Here is a 27,339-nt window from a genome sequence, read left to right on the forward strand (position 1 = left end):
AATAATAATCCATGCAAAATAATATTAATGATTAATGATACTACTGCTAATAATAATCATTGCAAAATAATATTAATGATTAATGATACTACTGCTAATAATAATCCATGCAAAATAATATTAATGATTAATGATACTACTGCTAATAATAATGCATGCAAAATAATATTAATGATTAATGATACTACTGCTAATAATAATCCATGCAAAATAATATTAATGATTAATGATACTACTGCTAATAATAATCCATGCAAAATAATATTAATGATTAATGATAATATTACTAATAATAATGCTAATGCTATTTGGTGCATAGTACATACATTTGTTGAGAACCAAGTTTGCTGATCCTGCCTTCATAGATCACCTGTCCACAAAAGCCAATTTGGCTTTTACTTACAGGGGGCTGCTGCAGACAGGTTTGTCTGTATATGTTCAGGACCAATCGTATTGGCCAGATCCTAATAGCAAGAGGTTAACTAAGGACCTATAAAAGAGTAAAAAGACAAAACAAAATTTAATCAGTTTGTATCAGTCAACCTAGTCCTGACTAACACTTGCAATAGCAACATTCTTGTATAATGTAAGTGCATAGTTCTAAGGTTGTTTGACTTGTGTATTACATTGGAAACAACAAAATATCGATGTCATGTTAAAGCAGTCAAAATATTATTACAAAATATGAGTATTCATATCAAAGCATTCAATGAACTGGGCTTTATAATAAAATATAAATATGCCATGTCAAAGCATTCAGTGAACTGGGCTTTATAACAAAATATCAATATTTCATGTCAAAGCATTCAATAAAATGGGTTTCATATTAAAATATCAATATGTCATGTCAGAGCATTCAGTGAACTGAGCTTTATAACAAAATATGAGTGTCATATCAAAGCATTCAGTGAACTGGGCTTTATAACAAAATATCAATATGTCATATCAAAGCATTCAATAAACTAGTCTTTATATTTGGTTAACATACCAAGGTTCTATCTTTTTTAAGATGAAGTTGTGTAGGTTTTATAAAGCCAACATTGCTACAGTATGGTGTAGTTCATTTTCATTGTATGATCCATAGCTGATATGACATCCGAAAACCAAGGTACTAGTTTTTAACTTTCATGGTATCATGGAACACATTTCTATTGAAGATATTTTTTGAAATATACAATATACTCAGGCCTAAAGTCAATTAATATGTAGTAAAATTAATATATCAGTACCAGTATAGTAATTTAATTATTATTTGATCATTGTCTTTTTTTCATCATATGAGTTTAGAATATTGATTTTAATGAATAAACCTCTTGGAATTTTAGGAGTATGTAAGATGCAAACCATCAGGTGACATTTTGTCGGGTCATGAGTATACATCATACTATGGCGATGTCCCTGTGACAGTACACAACAACCGGTTGGAATTGTATGCTGTAGGATCAACCATGGTTAGTGGGTTTGCCCTTCTTGACAGTGCTTACAAGGTAATGCTCTATTGTCATTTTTAAGGTCTGATAATTATTAATACAACATACTCTTTGATGACTCATTTTTAGGCATAAGGTGATCATTAAGTTGGTAGAAACCACGAGAATTTATGATAAAACAATGTACCTTGGATGAAATACCTCATTTAGCAGTTGAGGTATAGGCAGCCACTTACTGACCATGATCCTTGATGTTCTACACTATGTCCTTCTGCTGAACCTTGCACATGCACACTGCATTTGGAGATTAAACCCAGGAGGGCAAAACAGTCATTACTACCACCTTCCAGTCTGAATTCCAGTATATTTCTCTCAATTAGAATTTAAACCCAGGACCCCAGAAGGGCAAAGTGACACTGTCCGATCTAAGCTCCAATCTCTTTCTCCTTAATGGGGAAGTAGTAAAATTGAACCAGCTGAATTTGAATAGAAGCAGAGAAGAAATTAGAAATTAGAAATGTTTGTACACATTATAAGATTTTGATGATGCTTGTAGACATTGTAACATGTTTGTGATTCATGCAGACATTGTAACATGTTTGTGATACATGTAGACATTGTAACATTTCTATGGTACATGTAGACATTTTAACATGTCAGTGATACTTGTAGACATTGTAATATTTATATGATGCTTGTAGACATTGCAACATGTTTGTGATACATGTAGACATTGTAACATGTTTGTGATACATGTAGACATTGTAACATTTCTATGGTACATGTAGACATTTTAACATGTCAGTGATACTTGTAGACATTGTAATATTTATATGATGCTTGTAGACATTGCAACATGTTTGTGATACATGTAGACATTGTAACATGTCAGTGATACTTGTAGACATTGTAATATTTATATGATGCTTGTAGACATTGCAACATGTTTGTGATACATGTAGACATTGTAACATGTCATTGATACTTGTAGACATTGTAATATTGTTATGTATATTTGATTTAACTATATCTAATTTGATATATATTTATTTTAATTTAATTGCTTGTTTGTCAGTTTTAAATTTTTTAAATTATTTTTCATTACATGATATTTTAATGTAAATTTATTCACTGGAGATGATACTATTTCCAGAAAATAGTTTGAACGTGATTGTTCATTTTAGTAAATACCAAATGTTGACCTAGATCCTGACCTTGATTCAAAATTAGTAGCAGCCACATAAATAAGTTATTTTTTTTTTTTTAAAAATGATTGGTTGTTGTCAAGGTTATGATGGGACTACATGATTAAGAAGTAAACAATTTTTTTTTTATTTCTTAGAGTAAAATGATTGGTTTTTGTCAGGGTCATGTTAGGCATACATGATATAAACATGATCACGTAAACCCTCCTTTTAGATTTTGCAACTTGGGGATTTTTTAAACTGTGTTTTATAATACAATTTAAACTTTGTTTTAGAGAAATATTCTGAGTTCGGCTTTTTTTTTTTCTTACACTGGAAAGTCGTTTGGAGTTATTTCAAAGTACTTGGATTCAAAAGGATTAATTCTTTTGTTTTTTCCTGTAAAATACATGTGCTCGAAAGAAATTCTTGAACAAAGACAGTTCTTATAAAAATTTATTTGGATTTCCAAAACCGGAGTGATATTTCTTGTTTCTCCAAGGAACTGTAGATTTCAACACGCTACAGGTTACAGCATACATCATCATCTTCCATCTTGGATTCTTTATCAGTACTTGAACTTGAATCATTATAACATTTTATTATTAGGACTTCTAAAATTGGATTCGTGGATTATTCTTGGATTATTTTTGGATTTGATTCTTAAAACTGTAAGTTCATATTTTTCCATTTTTACAAACATTTTCCAGGGAAATAAATTATTATATTTTTCAATGCTTGTTGTTTTCACTCTTTCTTGTGTTACTGTTTATTCAAGCCTAAACACTTAACATAAGAATATTTATATGATGCTTGTAAGCATTGTAACAGGTCTGTGATACATGCTGACATTGTAACATGTTTGTGAAACATGTAGACATTGTAACATGTCATTGATACTTGTAGACATTGTACTATTCATATGATGCTTGTAGACAATGTGATATTTATGTGTGTGTGTGTCACATTTATGTGATATATGCTGACTTTGTAACATGTTTGTGATACTTGTAGACATTGTGACATTTATGTGATACATGTAGACATTGTAACATGTCATTGATACTTGTAGACATTGTAATATTTCTGTGATGCATGTAGGTATTGTAATATTTATATAATGCATGTAGACATTGTAACATGTATATGATGCTAGTAGACATTGTCACATTTCTGTGATACATGTAGACATTGTAACATGTTTCTGATACTTGTAGACATTGTAATATTTCCATGATACATGTAGACATTGTAACATGTCTGTAATGCTTGTAGACATTGTGAGATTTCAGTGATGCTGGGGGAGTTTTCTGTTAGGCATGTTAAGGTATAGGCCATATTTTTTAGAGTCATTATCATTTCTCGGAAACTTTAATGCATGATTACTTTCAAAGTTCTTTTGTTTGCTTATCTATGTTTAAGTGTCTTTACCATTTTTGCCTTCTCTTTGTCAGTCAGTCTGTCTTGTATATTGTGCAACTTATTTATGGTAATACTTTTTTTGAGACTGAAACTCAAGCTTATGGTCTCAAAACATTGACAAGTTATAAATAAAATGAAATTAAAATGATCATGGAACTATACAGATTTTTCTAATCTTGATTTCCTCTCCATGCTGCTAAATTTTGCTGTTCCAGATGTTACTTCATTTCTAATTTCGTGATTCAAGGTTTGAGTATGCATTTTGAAAATATTGGTCTAGATTATCATTGAGTATCAAATGTGTATAATAACTATTCAAAAACAGGTGCGAAGAATTACTTCCACACCCTTGTATTACGACTCTATGGTCTTAAACAAAGTAAAAGAAAAGAGAAAAAACCAACAAGTTTTGCACAATTCAACAAATAACTTACTTCCTTCGAATATAAAGTCAGAATATAGGAAGAACCTGTAGTATTGCAAATTAAATCCCAAATAGTCCAAAGACTTCTATCACTATTCCTAATGAATAGTGTTCTAATTAAATTCCAGTGGTGTTCAAAATAACTTCCAGTGCTGAAGGTTTTGATGTGCCTGTGGTCTTGAATGTACTCATGTACCAGTGGCCTGAAGTGTGATGATGTGTATCAGTCTTCCAATTAATGACAATAATATAATCCAAGATGTCCTTGTCTGAATTCACTATAATTTCAAATTAATGTTTCTGTCCAAGAATGTTATTGACCTATTTGTAATTCCAGACAATAATAATTTGAATAAATAGATCCACTCCATGAAAAACTGAACACAACAATACAAATGATTCTGCTTCTGATTTATTGCAAGGGTGGATAATTTTTCAAGCAAACAAGATTATAAAAAAAGTAAGACATGAAAAAAGTGCCAGGATGTAGTTCCAAAGTTCATTTTCCAGAAAATTTGAAGTTGTAAATAGATAAAATATGTCACTAAAATTATAATAAAGAGCATTGGAAACATCAGATATAACAGGTTCTTCATGGGGAAATCCCAGTAGCCTAGACCCAGACTCAAATAAACATGTTCGCCTTTATTGATAATGATCCTAATATTTAACATACACCCCTAGAGAAATATTAACCATGTATCATTTGTTTACAAAACAAAAACAACACCAATGTCCCTAGTCAGGTACACAATTCACTTGATTTTCGACTGGGTCAAGTCTAAAATACAATTATATGTAACCTATAATCATGGAGAAAAAAAAAATAACAAATACAAATTCAATATACATAATACTGGTGAGTTTCCTGCATTTCTTATCTCTCACCCTAATGAGTTGCCTGTACTTTTTGTCTCTTGCTCAGGTGAGTAGCCTCCATTCTTATCTCTTATCATGGCTCCAGTGGCCTAGTGGTTAGAGCGTCCGCCTCGGATGCGGGAGGTCGTGGGTTCGATCCCCGGCCGAGTCATACCAAAGACTTACAAAAATGGTACTAACAGCTGCCTTGCTTGGCGCTCAGCATTAAGAGGTTAGTGTTAGGACTGGTCGGCCCGGTGTCAGGATAATGTGACTGGGTGGGACATCATGCTACATGTCTGCGGCATGATGCCCCAGTGCTAGACATCACTATAAACTGTCACATTGCAGACATCGTAGCGATATGACTGAAAAATTGTTAAAGCTACGTTAAAAATCCAAATCACACACACAAACACACTTATCATGGTGAGTTCCCTGCATTAGTTGTCTCTCTCCCAAGTGAGTTGCCATCACTTCTTGTCTCTTCTCCAAGTGAGCTGCCTGCATTTCTTGTCTCTCACTCTGGTTAGTAACTTGTATTTCTTGTCTCTTATTCAGGTGAGTTGCCTGCATTTCTTGTCTTTCACTCATGTGAGTATCATCCACGTATTGTCTCTTACCCTGGTGAGTTGCCCTGCATTTTTTGTGGCTCTCACTCTGGTGAGTTGCCTGCATTTCTTGTCTCTCACTCTGGTTTGTACCTTGTATTTCTTGTCTCTTATCCTGGTGAGTTGCCTCCATTTCTTGTCTCTTAATCATGTGAGTAGCTTCCATTTGTGGTCTCTTATCCTGGTGAGTTGCCTGCATTTTTTGTCTCTCACACTTACAATTTTTCTGCATTTCTTGTCTCTCATTGACAGTGTCAGGGTAGTGTGGGCCCAGTGCAAAATGAGGACAATGGCCCTCAAAGTCTTATTTCTATATCACTGAAGAAATTCTGTGAAATATTCATCACAAAATACAGGTTGGTTTGTGGGCCTGGTGCAGTTGCACCTTTCTATCAGAGACTAAAGTCAATAAATGAACTACATAGATAAGGAACTATCACAGACTAAAGTCAATCAATGAACTACATAGATAAGGAACTATCATAGACTAAAGTCAATAAATGAATGAAATAGATAAGAAACTATCATGAATTAAAGCAATAAATAAACTACATAGGTAAGGAACTATGATGGAAATGTCAATAAATGAATTACTTAGATAAGGAACTAATGTAGACTAAAGTAAGTCAATGAACTACATAGGTAAGGAACTATCATAGACTAAAGTCAATAAATGAACTACATAGATAAGGAACTACAGTAGACTAAACTCAATAAATGAACTACATAGATAAGAAATTATGATGGAAAAGTCAATAAATGAACTAAGGAATTATGATGGAAAAGTCAATAAATGAATTACATAGATAAGAACCTATCATGAACTAAAACAATACATGAACTACATAGATAATTAACTATTATTGGCTAAAGTAAGTAACGAATTACAGAGATAAGAAACTAGCATCAACTAAAGGAATAAATGATCTACATAGGTAAGGAACTATGATTGAAAAGTCAATAAATGTACTACATAGATAAGGAACTATTATGGATTAAAGGCAGTAATACGTCAAGCTCTGCAGAAATATAAACATTTAAATTATTTTAAAAAGAATGCTCTACATTTGTTTTAAAAACAGGAAGATTTTTTTCAATGCATTCAGTTGTCAGAAAAATACATTCAATTACAGGGCAAGCAATAATAATGAATTGATTGGTTTTTTGTTACCTTATGTTGTTTTATTGATTTAAAAGAAATAGAAAGGAATAATATAACTTAAGTGAACCATGTTTTTTTATAATTATTTTGTCTTTATGCTAAATGCTGTGGATATAACTTTGAGGTTCCAAATTAAAGAATTTGACATTAGATATTAAATTCATTTGACTTACTTTTGTAGGATGAGAAAATGACAGAAGAGGAAAGGAAAGAAGACGAGAAAGTAAAATTACTGCTGTCAGAACAGATCCAAACTATCAAGAGAGTTTTACTCCGCAAGAAAATTACCCTTGTTGGATGGTCCCAAAATCTACTTCAGAATGCTAGTGGAGAGGTACAGTTATCAAAATAAGTTTTCTTTCTCTATGAGTATCATAGAATTTAACAATTTAGCAAAGGTTGTTAGATTTGCAACCTTTTTTGTAGAATAAAACTAATGTTTATTATATTCTATTGATTATTTCTCCCAACATATATTTAATTAATGCAATATAGGAAAATTTCTGCAATGGTAAATTTTTATGAATTTCCATTGTGAAAATTTTGCATGTTTCTTTTTTTGTGGTGATTTTGCATTTTAATTTGTAGAACATTTTATTCATTTTCTGCAATGATTAAGTCTGTCCATTTGTAACCTGGTTGTGAAGATGGCAAAAATATAGTCACACTGAAATTTCCCAGTGCAGAATATATATTCAGTGTTTTCCCTGACACAGAAATCATGCATCATTTGCTCATAGCATTAGCCATTGACCCCTTAATCAAAATGATTTGTGTCCAGAAGGAAGGAAGAGTCTGTCCATGTTTGCCATTAAAGTTTTACATTGTATTTAGTAGGTTCTTTCTCTTGTGACATACAATACCTGAAATATCCAATTCATAGAAAACCATCTGCTTTGCTAACTACAGTAAATCATGACTGCCACATGATTATTTTATATGAATCTTTGAATCTTTTAGAACTAGGTATATCGACATTATATTATACATTTTAGAACCTGGTACATGGATAATATATTAAACAATTTAGGACCTGGTATGTGGACAGTCTATTGGACAGTTTAGAACCTGGTACATGGACAGTCTATTGGACAATTTAGGACCTGGTACATGGACAGTCTGTTGGACAATTTAGAACCTGGTACATGGACAATATATTGGACAGTTTATAATCAGATACAAGGACAATATATTGGATGATTTAGAACTTGGTACATGGACCATATATTGGACAGTTTATAATCAGATACAAGGACACTATATTGGATGATTTAGAACTTGGTACATGGACCATATATTGGACAGTTTATAATCAGATACAAGGACAATATATTCGATGATTTAGAACTTGGTATATGAATAATATATTGGACAGTTTAGAACCTGGTACATGGATGCTATATTGGACAGTTTATAATCAGATACAAGGACAATATATTGGACAGTTCAGAACCAGATACATGGATGATATAATGGACAATTTAGGACCTGGTGTATGGACAGTATATTGGACAGTTTATGACCAGATAAATGGACAATATATTGGACAATTTAGAACCTGATATACATAGACAGTATATTGGACGATTTGTAACACTATCCTAAAATTAATAATGGATTGCTTTATAATGGTAAATTAAATATAGTGAAATATGTCTTAGCAAATACTTCATGCCATTGAATTTAAGCTCAGTATACATGTTTATTGCTAAATTGTACAATTTGCCATCAGTAGAACAGCATGCCAGCAGATGACAGTATCCCAGTATGGCTGACTGGGGAAAAATGCACAATGATATATGAATATTTAAAGCTGACAGTATCCCAGTATGGCTGACTGGTGAAAAATGCACATTGATATATGAATATTTAAAGCAGACAGTATCCCAGTATGGCTGACTGGGAAAAAATGCACATTGATATTTGCATATATAAAGCTGACAGTATCCCAGTATGGCTGACTGGGGGAAAATGCACATTGATATATAAATATTTAAAGCTGACAGTATCCCATTATGGCTGACTGGGGAAAAATGCACATTGATATATGCATATTGAAATCTGGCAGTATCCCAGTATGGCTGTTAGGGAAAAGTACATGTTAATACATGCATATTTAAAGCTGACAGTACCCAGTGTTGATGCATTGCAGATAAAGTTACTTTATTATATCAAGAATCAAGTACTGTGACCCAATTTTCATGCAGGAGTGTCTTTTGTATTTTCATCTCCCAGTTTTCATTTATACAAATTTGTGTGTGGATACATCTTGAAGAAAGTAATTAAGTCATATTTGGTCACTGTGAACTACATGTTGACTGTTTTAGTGATTTCTTTAATTTAATTTTGTTATATCTTAGTCCCTATTTCACCAAGATTCATTAAATTTGTATGTGGTTGCTTTTGACAAGGATAACTCAACCATACAAAAGCTTAGTCAATGTGACCCAATTTTCACATTTGAGTGATATATTTTTTCAACTATCTGTTAATATTGCCATCAGTATCTCATAAAAGTTGGCATGTGACTATCTCAAGAAGAGTAACTCAACCATATTAAAATGGATATGTTACAACTTTCCATGCTAAATGACTTTTATATTTTCAGCTATCTATTCATAGTACTAAATATATTTTATCCAATATTGGATAGGATAATGTTTGGATAATGGTCTTGATATTTCAATTTTTGTTTATTATTCTTTGTAAAAGTTGGGTTACTGTATAAAATTGAACTTGCCTGACAATGAATCATTATTTCCTGGTCAAGTTAGGCTTGGAAATTGTTGTCTCCTAACTCATGAAAATTGCACTATGGATGCACTTTAAGGTGATAAACTCTACCACATAAAAAACTAGGTCATTGTAACATATTTTTCATGCTGGATGACATGTGGTTTCAGCTGTTTGTTGGTTGCACCCTCAGTATCTTGGATACTCGTAAAATGTGGTATGTGGTTGTATTGCAAGAATGTAACTTGATCATACAAAAACTAGAATAGCATGACCTAATTTTCATGCTAGAGTGATGTGTATTTTTAGCCATCCCCTGTTTCTCCATCAATATATTGTATCCAACTTCACTTACACTCATGAAGGTTGGCATTCAGATGCATCTCTAGGAGAGTAACTCAGTTATTCTAAAATTAGGTGATTGTGACCTATTTTTCACACCTTAGTGAGTTCTGTATTTACCTCCATACAGCATGTATATTGTTGGTTGCTGCAAATGTGTTCCCTGTTGGTGAAGGGATTTGTGTTTATGAGTATACACTTTGGTATTTTTACCAATCTACAGTATCTGTCCAGGATTTTCTATTTTGCATCAAAGTATTATATTTTCATTCAGAATGTCAAAGAAGATCATAGCTAGACAATTTGTCTATATTTGGAAAAAAATTAAGCATTTTGTTCATTCTCCAACATTTTAAAAGATGATCTCCAGCTCTTCTCAGCTTGTATGAAGGAGTAGATTTTAAATTATCCTTCCTGCAGAGAATGGTTTTGCACCCATCAGAAATATTTGTATATTATAGGAGCCTACATGTTAATGGCCTTATATAAATAAAGTAAACCAAGCAGACATTGTTGAGTAATGTTGCAAAGGCCTTATATAATTACAGTAAGCCAACCAGACATTGTTTAATAATGTTATAAAGGCCTTATATACATAAAGTAAGCCAAGTAGACATTGTTGAATAATGTTGCAAAGGCCTTATATAAATACAGTAAGCCAAGTAGACATTATTGAATAATGTTGCAAAGGCCTTATATAAATACAGTAAGCCAAACAGACTTTGTTGAATAATGTTGCAAAGGCCTTATATAAATACAGTAATCCAAACAGACTTTGTTGAATAATGTTGCAAAGGCCTTATATAAATACAGTAAGCCAAGTAGACTTTGTTGAATAATGTTACAGTGCACCCAGAGATTTAAGAACTTGTAAAAATATTTTAAGCATCATGAAGTTAATATTGCTTGTTTACTTTAAATCAATTTTAGAACAGTGATCTCTCTCACTGGAACACAACTGGAAGTTGGAAGATTCACGAGGGTGGCTATCAGACAGAGAAAGCCTTTGTCACATCACATATGGAGTGTGAGAAGTACCAGGAGGTCCGACTTACCGACTACTTCTCAGCAAAGTACCTGGACACTGCCCCAGATATACAGGTTGATGTCACCTTTCATGTGCCAAAGATGAATTTCTAAAATAAAGGTTGAATTGGTCTCATGCTAGATGTGATCGTGCATCTAAAATTTGAAATTAGTTCCTAATGTGTAAATAGAAAGTCCCCAAAATGACAAATAAATGATTATGCAACAAATACACAAAGGTAGAACCTCAATAAATTTTGTTTGAGATAAACTGACAGGAACACAGATAAATATGTCAGCTGCTTTATTCACCTGTACAAATCTTGTACCAGTCTTCCTTTATGAAAAAAGAAAGAGGATTGATGATACATAATAATCCCTGTGACTGTCCATTTAACCTTTCATCAATCTGTCCTATCTGGACTAGTTAGGGCAACTTTTTTAAGTCCTGCAGTTTTTAATGAGTGAGATCCTTGCATATTATTGAGGTTATCTTACATCTGATTGGCTGAGCTTGCTAAAACTCTAGAGTTTGTATATTTTATCCAATTTTCATAAAACTTGGAATAAATAGTTATACCATCAATATCAGAAAAAAATTGAATTATGAGGAATATCTTGCATCTGATTTTGTTAACATTTTGTAAGCCAGGTGTCTGATGCAATTTTTAACAAACCTGGAATATGAGTTTATATGATCAAGTTCTCCAGTGAATTTGATAATGAGTGAGATCCACACATATTAAGCAGATGACCTTGCATCTTATTGACTGACATTTTGTTACCACTCTAGAGTCCATATTTTTGATCTGATTGTTATCAAACTTGGAATATATGCTGATACTACCAAAATCCCTGAGTGGTTTGACAGTGAGTGAGGTACATGCATGATGCTGATACTACCATAATCCCTGAGTGGTTTGACAGTGAGTGAGGTACATACATGATGCTGATACTACCAAAATCCCTGAGTGGTTTAACAGTGAGTGAGGTACATGCATGATGCTGATACTACCAAGATCCCATAGTGGTTTGACAGTGAGTGAGGTACATGCATGATGTTGATACTACCAATATCCCAGAGTGGTTTGACAGTGAGTGAGATACATGCATGATGCTGATACTGCCATAATCCCTGAGTGGTTTGACAGTGAGTGAGGTACATACATGATGCTGATACTACCAAAATCCCTGAGTGGTTTGACAGTGAGTGAGGTATATACATGATGCTGATACTACCAAAATCCCTGAGTGGTTTAACAGTGAGTGAGGTACATGCATGATGCTGATACTACCAAGATCCCATAGTGGTTTGACAGTGAGTGAGGTACATGCATGATGTTGATACTACCAATATCCCAGAGTGGTTTGACAGTGAGTGAGGTACATGCATGATGCTGGTACTACCAATATCCCAGAGTGGTTTGACAGTGAGGAAGGTACATGCATGATACTGATACTACCAATATCCCAGAGTGGTTTGACAGTGAGTAAGGTACATGCATGATGCTGATTCTACCAAGATCCCATTGTGGTTTGATAGTGAGTAAGGTACATGCATGATACTGATACTACCAAGATCCCAGAGTGGTTTGACAGTGAGTGAGGTACATGCATGATGCTGATACTACCAAAATCCCTGAGTGGTTTGACAGTGAGTGAGATACATGCATGATGCTGATACTACCAAGATCCCAGAGTGGTTTGACAGTGAGTGAGGTACATGCATGATACTGATACTACCAAGATCCCAGAGTGGTTTGACAGTGAGTGAGGTACATGCATGATGCTGGTACTACCAATATCCCAGAGTAGTTTGACAGTGAGTGAGGTACATGCATGATGCTGGTACTACCAATATCCCAGAGTGGTTTGACAGTGAGGAAGGTACATGCATGATACTGATACTACCAAGATCCCAGAGTGGTTTGACAGTGAGTGAGGTACATGCATGATGCTGATACTACCAAGATCCCAGAGTAGTTTGACAGTGAGTGAGGTACATGCATGATGCTGATACTACCAAGATCCCAGAGTGGTTTGACAGTGAGTGAGGTACATGCATGATGCTGATACTACCAAGATCCCATAGTGGTTTGACAGTGAGTGAGGTACATGCATGATGCTGATACTACCAAGATCCCAGAGTGTTTTGACAGTGAGTGAGGTACATGCATGATGCTGATTCTACCAAGATCCCATTGTGGTTTGATAGTGAGTAAGGTACATGCATGATACTGATACTACCAAGATCCCAGAGTGTTTTGACAGTGAGTGAGGTACATGCATGATGCTGATACTACCAAGATCCCAGAGTAGTTTGGCAGTGAGTGAGGTACATGCATGCTGATGAGGTTATATTGCATAAATTGGAATAGCTTGTTACCATTTTGAAAGCCACATTTCTGATCTGATTTTGATCGGACTTGGGTTATGAGGTTGTATCGTCAAACTGTTGTATGATCTAGATAATGATCCATGCATACATATTGATAAATTGATCATGCATCTGATTGCTTGAGCTTGTTACAACCCTGGAGGTCATATTTCTGATTGTTTTGTGATAAACTTTTGAATATAAGCTTATATGCAAGTTCAGTAAGAGTGATATCCACAAATATGTTTGAGGTGATCTTGCAGCAGATGGGCTGAACTTCATCCACTCTAGAGACTGTATTTTTTTTATTCACTTTTGAGTAAACTTTGTATATATACTTCAATCATCATTAGTTTTGTTATGAGCTAGAACTGTGAAAACTACATGTCTACATGTCTGCAACATGATTCCCCAGTGCTAGACATCACTGTATTTTAATATACAGGATGTGTAAATTCTATTAAACAATTAACAAAAATTAGCCACATAATACACAGTGAATAATTTGTAATTTATAACTTAATAAAAAGTATGAAATGTAAATATTATATAAGAAAATGTACAGTTGCAGGCTGGCATAAATTATATGCAATATTGTATTTAAGGGTCAGAATTTCTTTATACAGTTATATGTATTATAGGTATTTTTTCTGCAAATAATTTATTTTTGTTCATATTTGACCGAGTAAGAACATATTTAATGTAAAATCAATGTATTCATGTATAGATTTAGCAGAAAATTATTTTGGACAATTTTGCCACATTTGAAATTCTTAATATTTGGAAGCAAGTTTAATATGTTTACTGCAATAGAGTTTCACAGTTTTTGGAACTGCCATATTAATGTGTCTAAAAGATTTTTCATTTTATTTATAAATATATATATATTATATATATATATATATATATATATATATATATATATATATATATATATATATATATATATATATATATATATATATATATATATATATATATATATATATATATATATATATACTTAGGAGATAGTTTCCTTAAGTTGTGTTCTTACAGTATTCCATGGGCCTGCTTAGTGAAATAGTCAACTTATAAGTTTTTTGAATATGGTGAGCAACATTAGGCCTACTTGGTCCTCTTACTAATGGATTCCTTTGAACTTGGTACACATTATTTTCATCAGCAAAAGATATGCATGTTGACAAGACCCAGATCTGCCTTCTGCGCAGTTTAGAATTGGACTCGACTTATAAGTTAGTAAATATGGTACTTTAAATTTATGTTTTTCTATGTCTCAGGTATCTGAGTGGTATAGGGAAGGTGTCTGTGGTGGTGGATTTTACAGCATGGAGGCCAGCATACTGGATGAACATGGAAATGTGAGTCGTGGTAGTAACACTATGATATAAACCGACCAACAAAAAAACATATGGTATTATGAAATGGAAGTTTAATACTTTAAAGACCTTTTCCTTATATGCAATATAACATACACTTTTGTCCCTGCCATGTCTATTGTATATAATGTTAACCTTGCCTGTCCTTGCCATATATATGGTTTATAACATTAGCCTTATCTGTCCCTGCCATTTATATTGTATACAATGTTAGTTTTTTCTATCCCTATGAAATCTGTGGTGCATAACATTGGATTTGTCTACCTCTGTCATATCTATGATATGTATATATATATATGCTTGGCACTCAGCATTAAGAGGTTAGTGTTAGGAATCATGGTCGGCAAGGTGTCAGGATAATGTGACTGGGTGGGACATGATACTACATGCCTGCAGCATAATGCCACAGTGCTAGATATTACTGTAAACTGCTACACTGCAGACATCATAGCGGTATGACTGAAAAATTGTTCAAGCTACATTAAAAATCCAAAACACACATGCATCTGTCACTGACATATCTATGATATATAACATTAGCCATATCTGTCCCTGCCATATATCTGATATGTATATATAAATAATGTTAGCCTTATCTTTCCCCCGTCACATCCATGGTATATAATGTTAGCCTTGTCTATCCTTGCCATATTTATGGTATATAACATTAGCCATTTCTGTCTCTGCCATGTCTGTGGTATATCATGTTAGCTTTGTCTATCCCTGCCATATTTATGATATATAATGTTAGCTTTGTCTGTCCCTGCCATATTTATGGTACATCACATTTGCCTTGTTTCTCCCTGCCATATCTATGGTATATAATGTTAGCTTTGTCTGTCCTATCCCATCATGTTTGTTTGTCATGAATTTTATTTCTGCTGAACAACATTTTAAGCAATTCTTGGATCCAGTACCAAATGTGAACTATGGCCCCTGTCTCTGTTATAACTTAGCTCTTTGACTGGAAAAAGATTTACAGTAGCAAAGTTCTTTGATTGGATGGGAGCATCCATGTCATATGGATACATTTCTTGTTTTATTTCAAAATTAGGCTTCTACAGTTGTCAAGGAAACAAGTATGAAGAAAAACAACTGTGTGCAAATAAAATCATCTTTTTGCAGCCAGCACACTTTCATTTAAATAATTCTTTCATTTTGTTCATTAGTCAATCACTCACCTATAATTACTACTAAAACAATGAAATATCCAGGATATAATTTACACTTACACCAATATTCACCAAAAAAACAGATGGGAATATGGCTCATCCATTTGTAGGTCACTATAAACTAGTGTACAACATCATCACTTATGTTGAAGCCATCTAGTCAAAACATCAAACATTTTCAAACTTTTACTCCAGTAGAAATAGTTATGTAATCTTTTGTACTTTCAAAGCTTTTCTGTGTTTATTGTTTGCTTTTCATTTGCCTTTGAAAAAGACTCAATTTGTGTTGAAAGCACTCAGGCTAGTTAGAAACTAGTTTTGCATTGTCCATTGTCCATTTATTTCACCTGTATGTATGTATGTATGTGTGTGTGTATATATATATATATATATATATATATATATATATATATATATATATATATATATATATATATATATATATATGCTTACTTTTTTATCTTGATAGGTAATAAAAAGCTTCTCTACTGGACAGATTGGCACTATATACAAGAATAATGCATGGCAAAATGCATCAGTGACATTCTCAAGTTATGGACCAGGTGCAAGGATTGTCACTATATCATCTACAGGTATTACTTTTTCTTTGATGATTATTTATAGTTATTCAGATTTTGTTGCATTTCTGATTAATTTTGGAGGAAAGTGATAAAATACTTCACAGATTTAATGCAAACTGCACAGACCCAGACTGCAATCACATAATGCACCAACAGATCTAGGTCTGTGCAGTTTATTAGGAGTAATCAGTAGAAAGAAAAACATAGACCCTGGTCTGAAGGTGCATTATTGCTACAGATGACATGGATCTTTGTTGTTTGATTCAACATATAAGTGATTATATGTAGTAGTTCCAAACCTTTGCAATACAACCAAATTTGACATGAAGCATCAATGTAACCAAATTTGACATTAAGCATCAATGCAACCAAAATTGACATGAAACATCAATACAACCAAATTTGACATGAAGCATCAATACAACCAAATTTGACATGAAGCATCAATACAACCAGATTTGACATGAAGCATCAATACAACCAAATTTGACATGAAGCATCAATACAACCAAATTTGACATGAAGCGTCAATGCAACCAAATTTGACATGAAGCATCAATACAACCAAATTTGACATGAAGCATCAATACAACCAAATTTGACATGAAGCATCAATACAACCAGATTTGACATGAAGCATCAATACAACCAAATTTGACTTGAAGCATCAATACAACCAAATTTGACATGAAGCATCAATGCAACCAAATTTGACATGAAGCATCAATGCAACCAAATTTGACATGAAGCATCAATGCAACCAAATTTGACATGAAGCATCAATACAACCAAATCAATGCAACCAAATTTGACATGAAGCATCAATACAACCAAATCAATGCAACCAAATTTGACATGAAGCATCAATGCAACCAAATTTGACATGAAGCATCAATACAACCAAATTTGACATGAAGCATCATGGCATGAAGATTTTTTTAGTGTTTGCAAATGTTTCTGATTTTCCTTCAGGTATGGCTGATGTTACTAAAAATATAAAAATTTTGATAACTTCTTCTCAAGGAATTGGACTAGATAGAAGCATAGTGGCGTTGACATTCAACTTTATTCAAATGATTCTAATATTCCTTCAAATATGGCAACCATTACTAAATACACAAAAACCTTTAAATGACTTCATTTAAAAAACTGTTGAACTGCATTTGACCAAATTTAACAGTAAGTATCTTGGCATCTTTCTAATTTATACCAATGACACTGCTCTGCAAACAAATATGGCCACAAGGAAAATAGTATGCTGGGCAGTTTGACTCTTAAAGCAAGGGTAATAAGATGCAAACAAATATGGCCACAAGGAAAATATTATGCTGGGCAGTTTGACTCTTAAAACAAGATTAGTAAGATGCAAACAAATTTGGCCACAAGGAAAATAGTATGCTGGGCAGTTTGACTCTTAAAGCAAGGGTAGTAAGATGCAAACAAATATGGCCACAAGGAAAATAGTATGCTGGGCAGTTTGACTCTTAAAGCAAGGGTAGTAAGATGCAAACAAATATGGCCACAAGGAAAATAGTATGCTGGGCAGTTTGACTCTTAAAGCAAGATTAGTAAGATGAGAACTATCGAGAAGCAAAGGTTTGGGACTATGCTGAGTTCTCATGTGTTCTTAACACACAGTTTTTGTTTTCAGCTTCACCTGATGTGAAGAGTTCTTAATATCATGTGTTACTATGAAGTTGTAACTGTGCATAGTTTTGATATGTGTACTGCCAATGATGCAGATTCAATAAATTTGGCTACTGAACTTGCTTTTTCTAACATGTATATTTTCATTCATATTTTGTGATTAAGATCATGAGTTCCGAGGAGATTTCTGGAAATGGGTTAGATGTCTGGAAATGGGTTAGATGTTAGATGTCTGGAAATGGGTTAAATGTCTGGAAATGGGTTAGATTTATAAGTTTTATAAGTGCCATATAAATATGATAATGAGTGAATTGATGGATATCTGGATGTTCTGTGGTCTTATTTCAACACCCCTCACTGTTGGCAGTGATATTTTATATTTGCTTTGGTGTGATAATTCCCTTATGTTGAAAAAAAACAAATAACACTCAAGTTTTTTCATGTTAACATAGCCTTGCATGCAAGCTTGCAATATTAGGACTATCATATAGCTCTTAGCCTAAAACCATAATGTCTATCACATATCTCTTAGCCTAAAACTATGTCTATCACATATCTCATAGCCTAAAACCATAATGTCTATCACATATCTCTTAGCCTAAAACCATAATGTCTGTCACATATCTCTTAGCCTAAAACCATAATGTCTATCACATATCTCTTAGCCTAAAACCATAATGTCTATCACATATCTCATAGCCTAAAACGATAATGTCTATCACATATCATATAGCCTAAAACCATAATGTCTATCACATATCTCTTAGCCTAAAACCATAATGTCTATCACATATCTCATAGCCTAAAACCATAATGTCTATCACATATTTCATAGCCTAAAACCATAATGTCTATCCCATATCTCAGTGTAAATGGAATAGTTATTAAGAACTAGATGAAATGTTATCTGGAAGAATGCAATTTGGTCGAAACAATGAATAAAGCAAAATCTGCATCTAATATGTTTGTGAAAAAATAAGGATTTAAATGATGCTATGCATGCTTTGCACTGTGTAAGTACTGTACATTATAGTTCAGCATGGTCTCCTGGATAAACTCAACCAGCCCATGAATAATGAAGTCTGTATTTACCTTTATTTAATTTCGTGATGGGGAAATTAGAAAATATGCACATGCAAAATCATTCATAGTACTTGATAACAGTTTAATAAGTGTGGGGTCACAAATTTTTTTTGTCTACATGCAAATGTCTTAGGACACAGATTTTTTTTTATTTGTTTGTGTCCCAAGATTTACAGCCTTTACAATAGTCAACAGAAAGACTTAAAAACTGTCAAGTTTAGACATTGGCCCACATATAAGCTGACCCCCTTCTTCTTCCATGCCTTTATTATTTCCTAAATTCATCGGCTTATATGTGACTATATTCGGTAGTAATTGAAACACTGCAGTGCGTATTGAGTGTTAACATAATACTGTGTTTGAAGCACTGCAGTTTGTAATGAGTGCACTAACATAATAATGTACTTGAAACACAGCAGTGTATAATGAGTGCTAACATAATACTGTATATGAAATACTGCATTGTGTATTTAATGCTAACATTATACTGTATTTGAAACACTACAGTGTGTAATGAGTGCTAAAATAATAATGTACCTGAAACAGTGCAGTGTGTAATGAGTGCTAACATTGAGTACTAACATAATACTGTACTTGCAACACTACAGTGTGTAATAAGTGCTAACATAATACTGTATTTGAAACACTGAAGTGTGCATTGAGTGTGAACACAAAAATGAATTTGAAACAATACAGTGTGTAATAAGTGCTAACATAATACTTTGTTGTTGTTGAGTTTAATTATAGTAGCGTTCACACAATTGTGCATGTGCCACTTTTTTCTGACTGCACCGCAGCCTGCTAGTTGTTCCTGGGGAAGGGGATGGTGCCACCTCCCCCAGGCTTTTATGGATTCAAGGAACCCTGATAGTTTGGCCTCAATCTGTGGGTCCATAAAGGTCCCTACAGTTGAATGGTTGGCTGTCATTAGTGGGAAGGAGAGCTTGGGAATGGTCCTGCTTGCTTTACATCGCTGGTTTCTTGTTGTATTTGCCTGTTGTTGTTTTTTTTTTTTTTTTGAGATTTTTTGTTTTTTTACTTCAAAATGTTCTGAAAGGAGGGGGGATGTTCTATGCTGTTTATAGAGGTTCTTAGTAGATATCATGTATGAAGAGAGATTTTCAAGGTTATTATGGGATTACTAGACGAGGTGTTTAGGGTGTGTTTCCTACGTTATGTTATTTATAACTTTTTAGATATTACCTCTTTAAGTTATTTATTAATTGATGTTTTTAGAGATTGAATGTTATTTATACTTTATTTAGCAAGAGACCGGAGTCCTAGCCGATTACACGGTTCGTTAAGGACATCTAGGACAGGAATCCTAGCTGATTACTTGGTTCGTTAAGGACATCTAGGACATCCGATTTTGCGGTTTCCTTAGTTTTTTTTAGGTGCTTCGTAAGTGAATTATTTATTAATACTTTTATAAAATTGAATGATATGTTATGGTTTTTTATGTGGTGGCTTCTAAATTTATTTAGCTAGTTACTGGGTCTTTTGGTTTTGTGGGGATAGTAATTATATTTTGTTCCTAAGTCCTGCTGAGTCTATGAATTTATTTATATTTTTATATGCTGATTGTTTATTTTTATTAGAGTCCATAAGTAACTCTGGGTATGTGTGTGGTGATCCAATCTCTTTTTGGTTTTTGATAAATATTTTCCGAGCGGGTTGATGTTTTGGGCATGTATTGAATACGTGGTGTAGATCTTCGGTGGTGTGGCAGTTAAAGCAGTTAATGGTTGCTGGTTTGGTTCCTATAAACCTTCCAAAACTGCTTGCTAGTTTAGTTTTTCGAGTTATTATCCTGTTTATGGTTTTCTGTTCTAAATAGGTACCCTTAGGTAGCTGTATGTTCCTATCTACATTTTTTGGGGTTTCATGGTGCTCTTTACCTTTTGTGGAGGAGTTCCAAAAATCTTGCCATGTTTGGTCTATATATGTTTGTGCGAAGCTTAGTGCTTCTGTAGAGCTATAGTTAAGCTTGATAGAGTTTTGATCCCTTAGTTTGGTTTTTGCAACTTTGTCTGCTGTTTCGTTGCAGAGATTCCAGTGTGCAACGGTATCCACATGAGCTCGACTAATTGATGTGCTATGGTGATATCGTCGATTAATTGGCATGCTCTGTTGAGGAATTGCTCCCTAGAGTGTGTATTGTGATTTTGGATTCATTTGATAACGCTTAGGGAATCACTTATAATGACTGCTTTAGGTATTTGGTTGTCTTTGATCCATTGTAGTGATTCAAGTATAGCCCAGAATTCAGTGGTGTAAATGGAGCAATAGTCAGGTAATCTGGATCCCGTTTGTATATTGAATTCAGGGATGACTATTGCTGCTGCTGTTCTTGGTGGGTTGCTTGTTTTTGATCCATTGGTATATATTTTAACATAGTCTGGGTAATTTTGGTTGATTTCGTTTACCAGTACAGGTTTTAGCAAGTTTTCTTGTCCTTCTTTATTGCCTAATTTGGTAGCTTCAGTGTTAATCCTTGGTGCTTTTTGTAACCATGGTGATTTATTCTGGTCTGTATTGTTTGTTACCTGTTTTTTTAGTAGAGGTATCTTTTCTCTTAGTTCAAGGATTACTTTGCCACTTGGTGTGATAGGTATGATTTTGGGTTTGAAGACAACTTTACACTTATTTATAGCTATTTTGGTGGGATGGTTGTCTGGGTGGGTATCTAATCGAATGGAGTATCAGAGGAGCAGTTCTTGCCTACGTAATTTTAAGGGTAGTTCTCCTGTTAGTGTTTGTAGTTCTTCTAATGATGTTGAGGGGAGTGTTCCTGTGCATAATAGCAAGGCTTTTCTCTGGATAGTGTCAAGTTTTTGTAGTACAGGCTGTTTAGCCGAGTTATATGCTTGGCAACCGTAATCCAGTTTTGATCTAATTAGGCTTTTATATATCGTGAGGAGGGTTTCCTGGTTGGATCCCCAGTCAGTCCCTGTGATGTTCCTGAGTAAATTGAGATCTTTGTTACAATTCTGGGTGAGTTGTTCAATGTGCTGTTTCCATGTGAGGTGGTTGTCAAAGAACATTCCTAGGAATTTTACTACTGTTACGTATTTGATTAATTGATTTTGTATATAGAAGTTTGGATAGACTAGGTTGTTACTTTATTTGGGGGTGAATATGATTGCCACAGTTTTTTCATGAGATATTTTGAAACCCCATTTGTCCACCCATCTCCCTATGTTGTCTAGGCTCTGCTGGATTTCTTTAACTACTGTGTTATTGGCAGGATTTCTATTCCTCCATATGCCACTATCATCTGCAAATTGTGACAAGTTTATTTTTGTGGAGGCTACATTGAGGTCAAGGTCGTTTACCATTAGGTTAAATAGTAATGGACTTATTACACTGCCTTGCGGTGTTCCATTTTCAAGTGAAAATTCTTCCGAATGGGTGTTGCCTATTCTTGTGGTAATTTTCTGGCCTGTGAGGAAATCGCCAATCCAGTTGAACAAGCGTCCAGTTATTCCAAATTGGTTTAATTTGGCCATTAGTCCATTGGTCCAAGCTAGGTCAAACGCTTTTTCTAGGTCTAAAAAAACCGCTATGAGGTTGCGATCGGTTTTCCTATGTGCGTTAAAAGCGAGTTTGATGTCTGTTTCCAATCTGAGAAGTTGGTCAGTGGTGGACCGTTTGTTCCGAAAGCCACATTGATTTATGGAGAGTAGGTTATTGGTTTCTAGGTGGTGTTTTAACCTATTTGCGATTATTGTCTCCATTATTTTGCAAATATTGTTTGTAAGGGAGATGGCTCGGTACGAATTTATGTTGTTGGGATCTTTACCTAGCTTGGCGATTGGTATTACTATGGCCTGTTTCCATTTGGTGGGTAGTTGGCCTTTATCCCATATCCTATTAAAGAGTTTGATTATGGCTATTGTTATATTGATAGGTAGTTTTTTGTAGATAATGTAACCTAACTGATCCTTACCAGGGGATGTTTTGTTTTTGGATCGTAGGGCTATCTTCCATTCATGTACTGTGATGTCGCTATTTAGGTGAGATTCTTTTGTTCCTTGGTCTTGAAACATTTGAGGTTGGGTTCCCTCCATTAGTTTTTTGTGTTCTTGAAAGTTTTTGGTGTGATTATTGTTGCTACTCATGTTCGAAAAATGCTTCGCTAGGAGCTCTGCCTTATCTTTATTTGTTATGGCATTTTTAATTTTTGGGGCTGAGGTAGTTGCTTTCCCTTTTATGGCTTTTATCTTGTCCCATATTTGTTTTGAGTTTGATTTTAGACTCAGTTAAGAGCAAAAGGTTTGCCATAGATTAATTTTAGCAGTTTTTATAGTTTGTTTTAGTGCTTTTTCTTTATCTTTATATTGCTGGAAGTAGATAGAATTTTTGGTGCATCTATATTTATTTAAGGCCCTTTTTTTGTCTTTATGTGCTATAGTGCACTGTTTAGTCCACCATGGTACAGGGTTTTTATTTTGGATATTAGTTGTCTTTGGTATGCATCTGTTAGCTGCTTCTATAATTGTGTCTATTATGTTATCATAATACATGTCAATACTTGGGCTTTCTAAGTTACCTGGATTTACTCTAGCTAGTAATAATTGGAATTGGTGCCAGTCTGCCTGTTGGTACCTCCATTTAGGTGGGGTTTCGTTAGGAATGTGTTGAGTTTTTGTTTGAATATTGATTGTGATGGGAAAATGGTCACTTCCTAATGTATCTTCCTGATCCACCCACCAATTTGTGATTTGAGCCAATTTTGGGGTAGTGATGGTTAGGTCTATGGCTGAGAGAGTGCCATCCTCAGGGTTTAATCTAGTGTTCAACCCGTCATTTAAGATGACCAGATTGTTCTCAGTTATCCATTTTTCAACCATTTTTCCTCTTTGATCTTTCTTTTTACCTCCCCATAATTCACTGTGTGCATTGAAGTCACCACAGATCATTAGATTGTTGTTGTTGTTATTAGTGATTGCCTTTAGTGAGATAAGGTTGGTAGGGCAGAAGGTACCCCCTGGGTCGTATGCATTTATTATTTGAATGTTTGTGGTTCCTATATTTATCATTACTGACATTATTTCAATGCTATTATTGATGTTTAGGTTAGGGGGTACTTCTATTACTTCGTGGTAGATTAGTGTATCTATTAAAACAATTGCTAGTCCACCCCCTTTCTGCCCCATGGGTCTGTTTTTAAAGATTCCCTGGGTATAGCCTTGTAGTTTGGGCAGGCATTTTTGTTCTTGTGTTATGAGGGTTTCCTGTAGGCAGATTACGTCTGATTTTATGGCCGTATTATTCAGTTTGTTCTGCAGTTCTGATAGGTTTTTAAAGATTCCTCTGCAGTTCCATTGCCAGATGGTGATTTTATTATTTTTTGTGCTATTCATTTTTGACATTGTCTTTATCTGTTAGTCTTGTGGTCCAATCAGCTAGTATGGTGAAAGTGGTTTTGAGGGTTCTGATTATGCTACTGAGATCTTTGCATTATGGTTCGTGTTGTTAGGTTCATTACTTCCTGTATCAATTCTGTGTTGGGGTGTGTGTTAGATTTGGGGATGTTTGGGGTGACAGTTTTGTTTGTATCTGGAGTGTTATCAGGGTGGTCATGGTTTGTTACAATGTGGGTTGTAGTTTTTGGTTCTTTTGTTTCCTGATTCAAGGATATGTTTTGTGGTGCAATGTTTTCCCTTCTGATTCTGCGTGGAGAGTTTTGGTGCTCACTGATTGTTTCAGAGGTAGATTTTGGTGTGTTGGGGTTGTTTTTACAAATAATGTTTTGGGCAGAATGGTAGGTGAGGTGTTTTTCATTCATTAAGTCCACTATTTGTTTCTCTTTTATTGCAAATCTGCATTCTGCCGATCTAGGATAATGGTTTTCTTTACAGTTAGCACATTTTTGTTTAATTGTGTGGCATTCTCCTTTGTGTTGACCTCCGCAGTACTTACATCTTGGTTTGTATCTACATCTGAGGGCATAGTGTCCCCAGTGCAGGCATTTGGTGCAAAATCTTGACCTATTTATGTAGTTTTCCAGCTTATGGTACACTCCTGACTGTCCTAGTTTTATTATTGAGGGTATTGGCTTGGTAGCCTCTATAACTGCTTTGTTTGTTCCTTGTCCCTTGTGATTTTTAAGACGATATACTTTGGTGGTCTGTGTTCCATTTGCTGTGAGTTTATGAAGTAGGAGTTCATTGCTTATGTCCTTGTTGTATCCGTTTAGTGCTATGACTTTTTTAAAGATAGTGGTTTTAGTGGGTTCAGCCAGATTAGTTGTGGTTTCACTGTGTTTGGAGTTCGAAGTGACTCGTGGTTTCCTCTGAGTGCTATGGTGTCTCTCTACTTTGATCTTTATTGGGCCTATAGTTTCAATTTGGATGAATTTTTCCACCTGTTGAATTGTGCTGCATTGGACAATGAGGTAGTTTCGCCTTGGTTTTATCAGTTTGAATTGTCCAGTGTGAATTTTGGCCATTGCTGTCATAATACTATTGGTACTTAGACCAGTAATTCTGTTGCACCTGCTGCTTATGTATATGGTGTGTTCGATGGAATGATAACTGTACATTTTGTTTTGGGGGTTATGTTGTTGTTTTATTTCCTGTTTTGAGTTAACCTTATTTGTGGTTTTTTTTGGGTTGTTTTGGGGTTTTAGCGGGCCCCTGCCATTACCTAGGTATGTGTTTTGGGTTGTTTGGGGTCTTTGGGTTGCCATATTAGTGATGCTGCTGGGTCGTTTTGTAGTGTCTAATTCATTGGATTTGTTCCCGTAGGTTGGTGGTTCCCTTGCTGTTATTATCCCAGATGGTCCAGGAGTTTGGCTTGAGTGTCTAACATAATACTGTATTTGAAACACTGTAGTGTATATTGAGTGTTAATATAAAACTGTATTGGAAACACTGCAGTGAGCAACGAGTGTTAACATAATGCTGTACTTGAAACACTATAGTGTGTAATGCATGCTAACATAACACTGTATTTGAAACACTGCATTGTATTTTGATCGCTAACATAATACTGTTCTTGAAACACTGCAGTGAGTAATGAATGTAAACATAATACTATAATTAAAAACTGCAGTGTGTAATGAGTGCTAACATAATACTGTACTTGAAACACTACAGTGTGTAATGAGTGTTAACATAATACTATACTTAAACACTGCAGTGTGTAATGAGTGCTATTATAATACTATACTTGAAATGCTGCAGTGAGTAAAGAGTGTTAACATAATACTATACTTGAAACATTGCAGTGTGTAATGAGTGTTAACATAATATGATACTTGAAACACTGTAGTGAGTAATGAGTGCAAACATAACACTGTACTTGAAACACTGCAGTGAGTAATGAATGTAAACATAATACTATAATTAAAAACTGCAGTGTGTAATGAGTGCTAACATAATACTGTACTTGAAACACTACAGTGTGTAATAAGTGCTAACATAATACTGTATTTGAAACACTACAATGTGTAATGAGTGTGAACATAATACTGTATTTGAAACACTGCAGTTTGTGTTGAATGTTAACATAATACTGTACTTGAAACACTACAGTTTGTATTGAGTGTGAACATAAAACTGAATCTGAAACACTACAGTGAGTAATGAGTGTTAACATAATACTGTACTTGAAATACTGCAGTGAGTAAAGAGTGTTAACATCATACTGTACTTGAAACACTGCAGTGTGTAATGAGTGCTATCATAATACTATACTTGAAATACTGCAGTGAGTAAAGAGTGTTAACATAATATTATACTTGAAACATTGCAGTGTGTAATGAGAGTTAACATAATATGTTACTTGAAATACTGCAGTGTGTATCGAGTGTTAACATAATACTGCACTTGAAACACTGCAGTGTGTATTGAGTGCTAACATAATACTGTTCTTGAAACACTGCAGTGAGTAAAGAGTGTT

At 34.2% G+C, this 27,339-nt stretch overlaps 1 protein-coding gene across 1 annotated transcript in view; it reads left to right on the forward strand.

Moving 5' to 3' along the window:
* Window positions 1-27,339, forward strand: part of LOC149806502 (uncharacterized) — a 145,113-nt gene that overhangs the window by 23,455 nt on the left and 94,319 nt on the right. Inside the window, exons 8-12 of the mRNA XM_089953913.1 lie at window positions 1,326-1,487; window positions 7,273-7,425; window positions 11,097-11,267; window positions 14,850-14,930; window positions 16,590-16,713. Coding sequence (XP_089810039.1) covers window positions 1,326-1,487; window positions 7,273-7,425; window positions 11,097-11,267; window positions 14,850-14,930; window positions 16,590-16,713 — 691 coding nt within the window. The remainder of the gene's footprint in view (window positions 1-1,325; window positions 1,488-7,272; window positions 7,426-11,096; window positions 11,268-14,849; window positions 14,931-16,589; window positions 16,714-27,339) is intronic.

This window comes from Sinohyriopsis cumingii, chromosome 1 (assembly GCF_028554795.1).
Source record: "Sinohyriopsis cumingii isolate HCF-2022 chromosome 1, ASM2855479v2, whole genome shotgun sequence".
Classification (NCBI taxonomy): Eukaryota; Metazoa; Mollusca; class Bivalvia; order Unionida; family Unionidae; genus Sinohyriopsis; species Sinohyriopsis cumingii.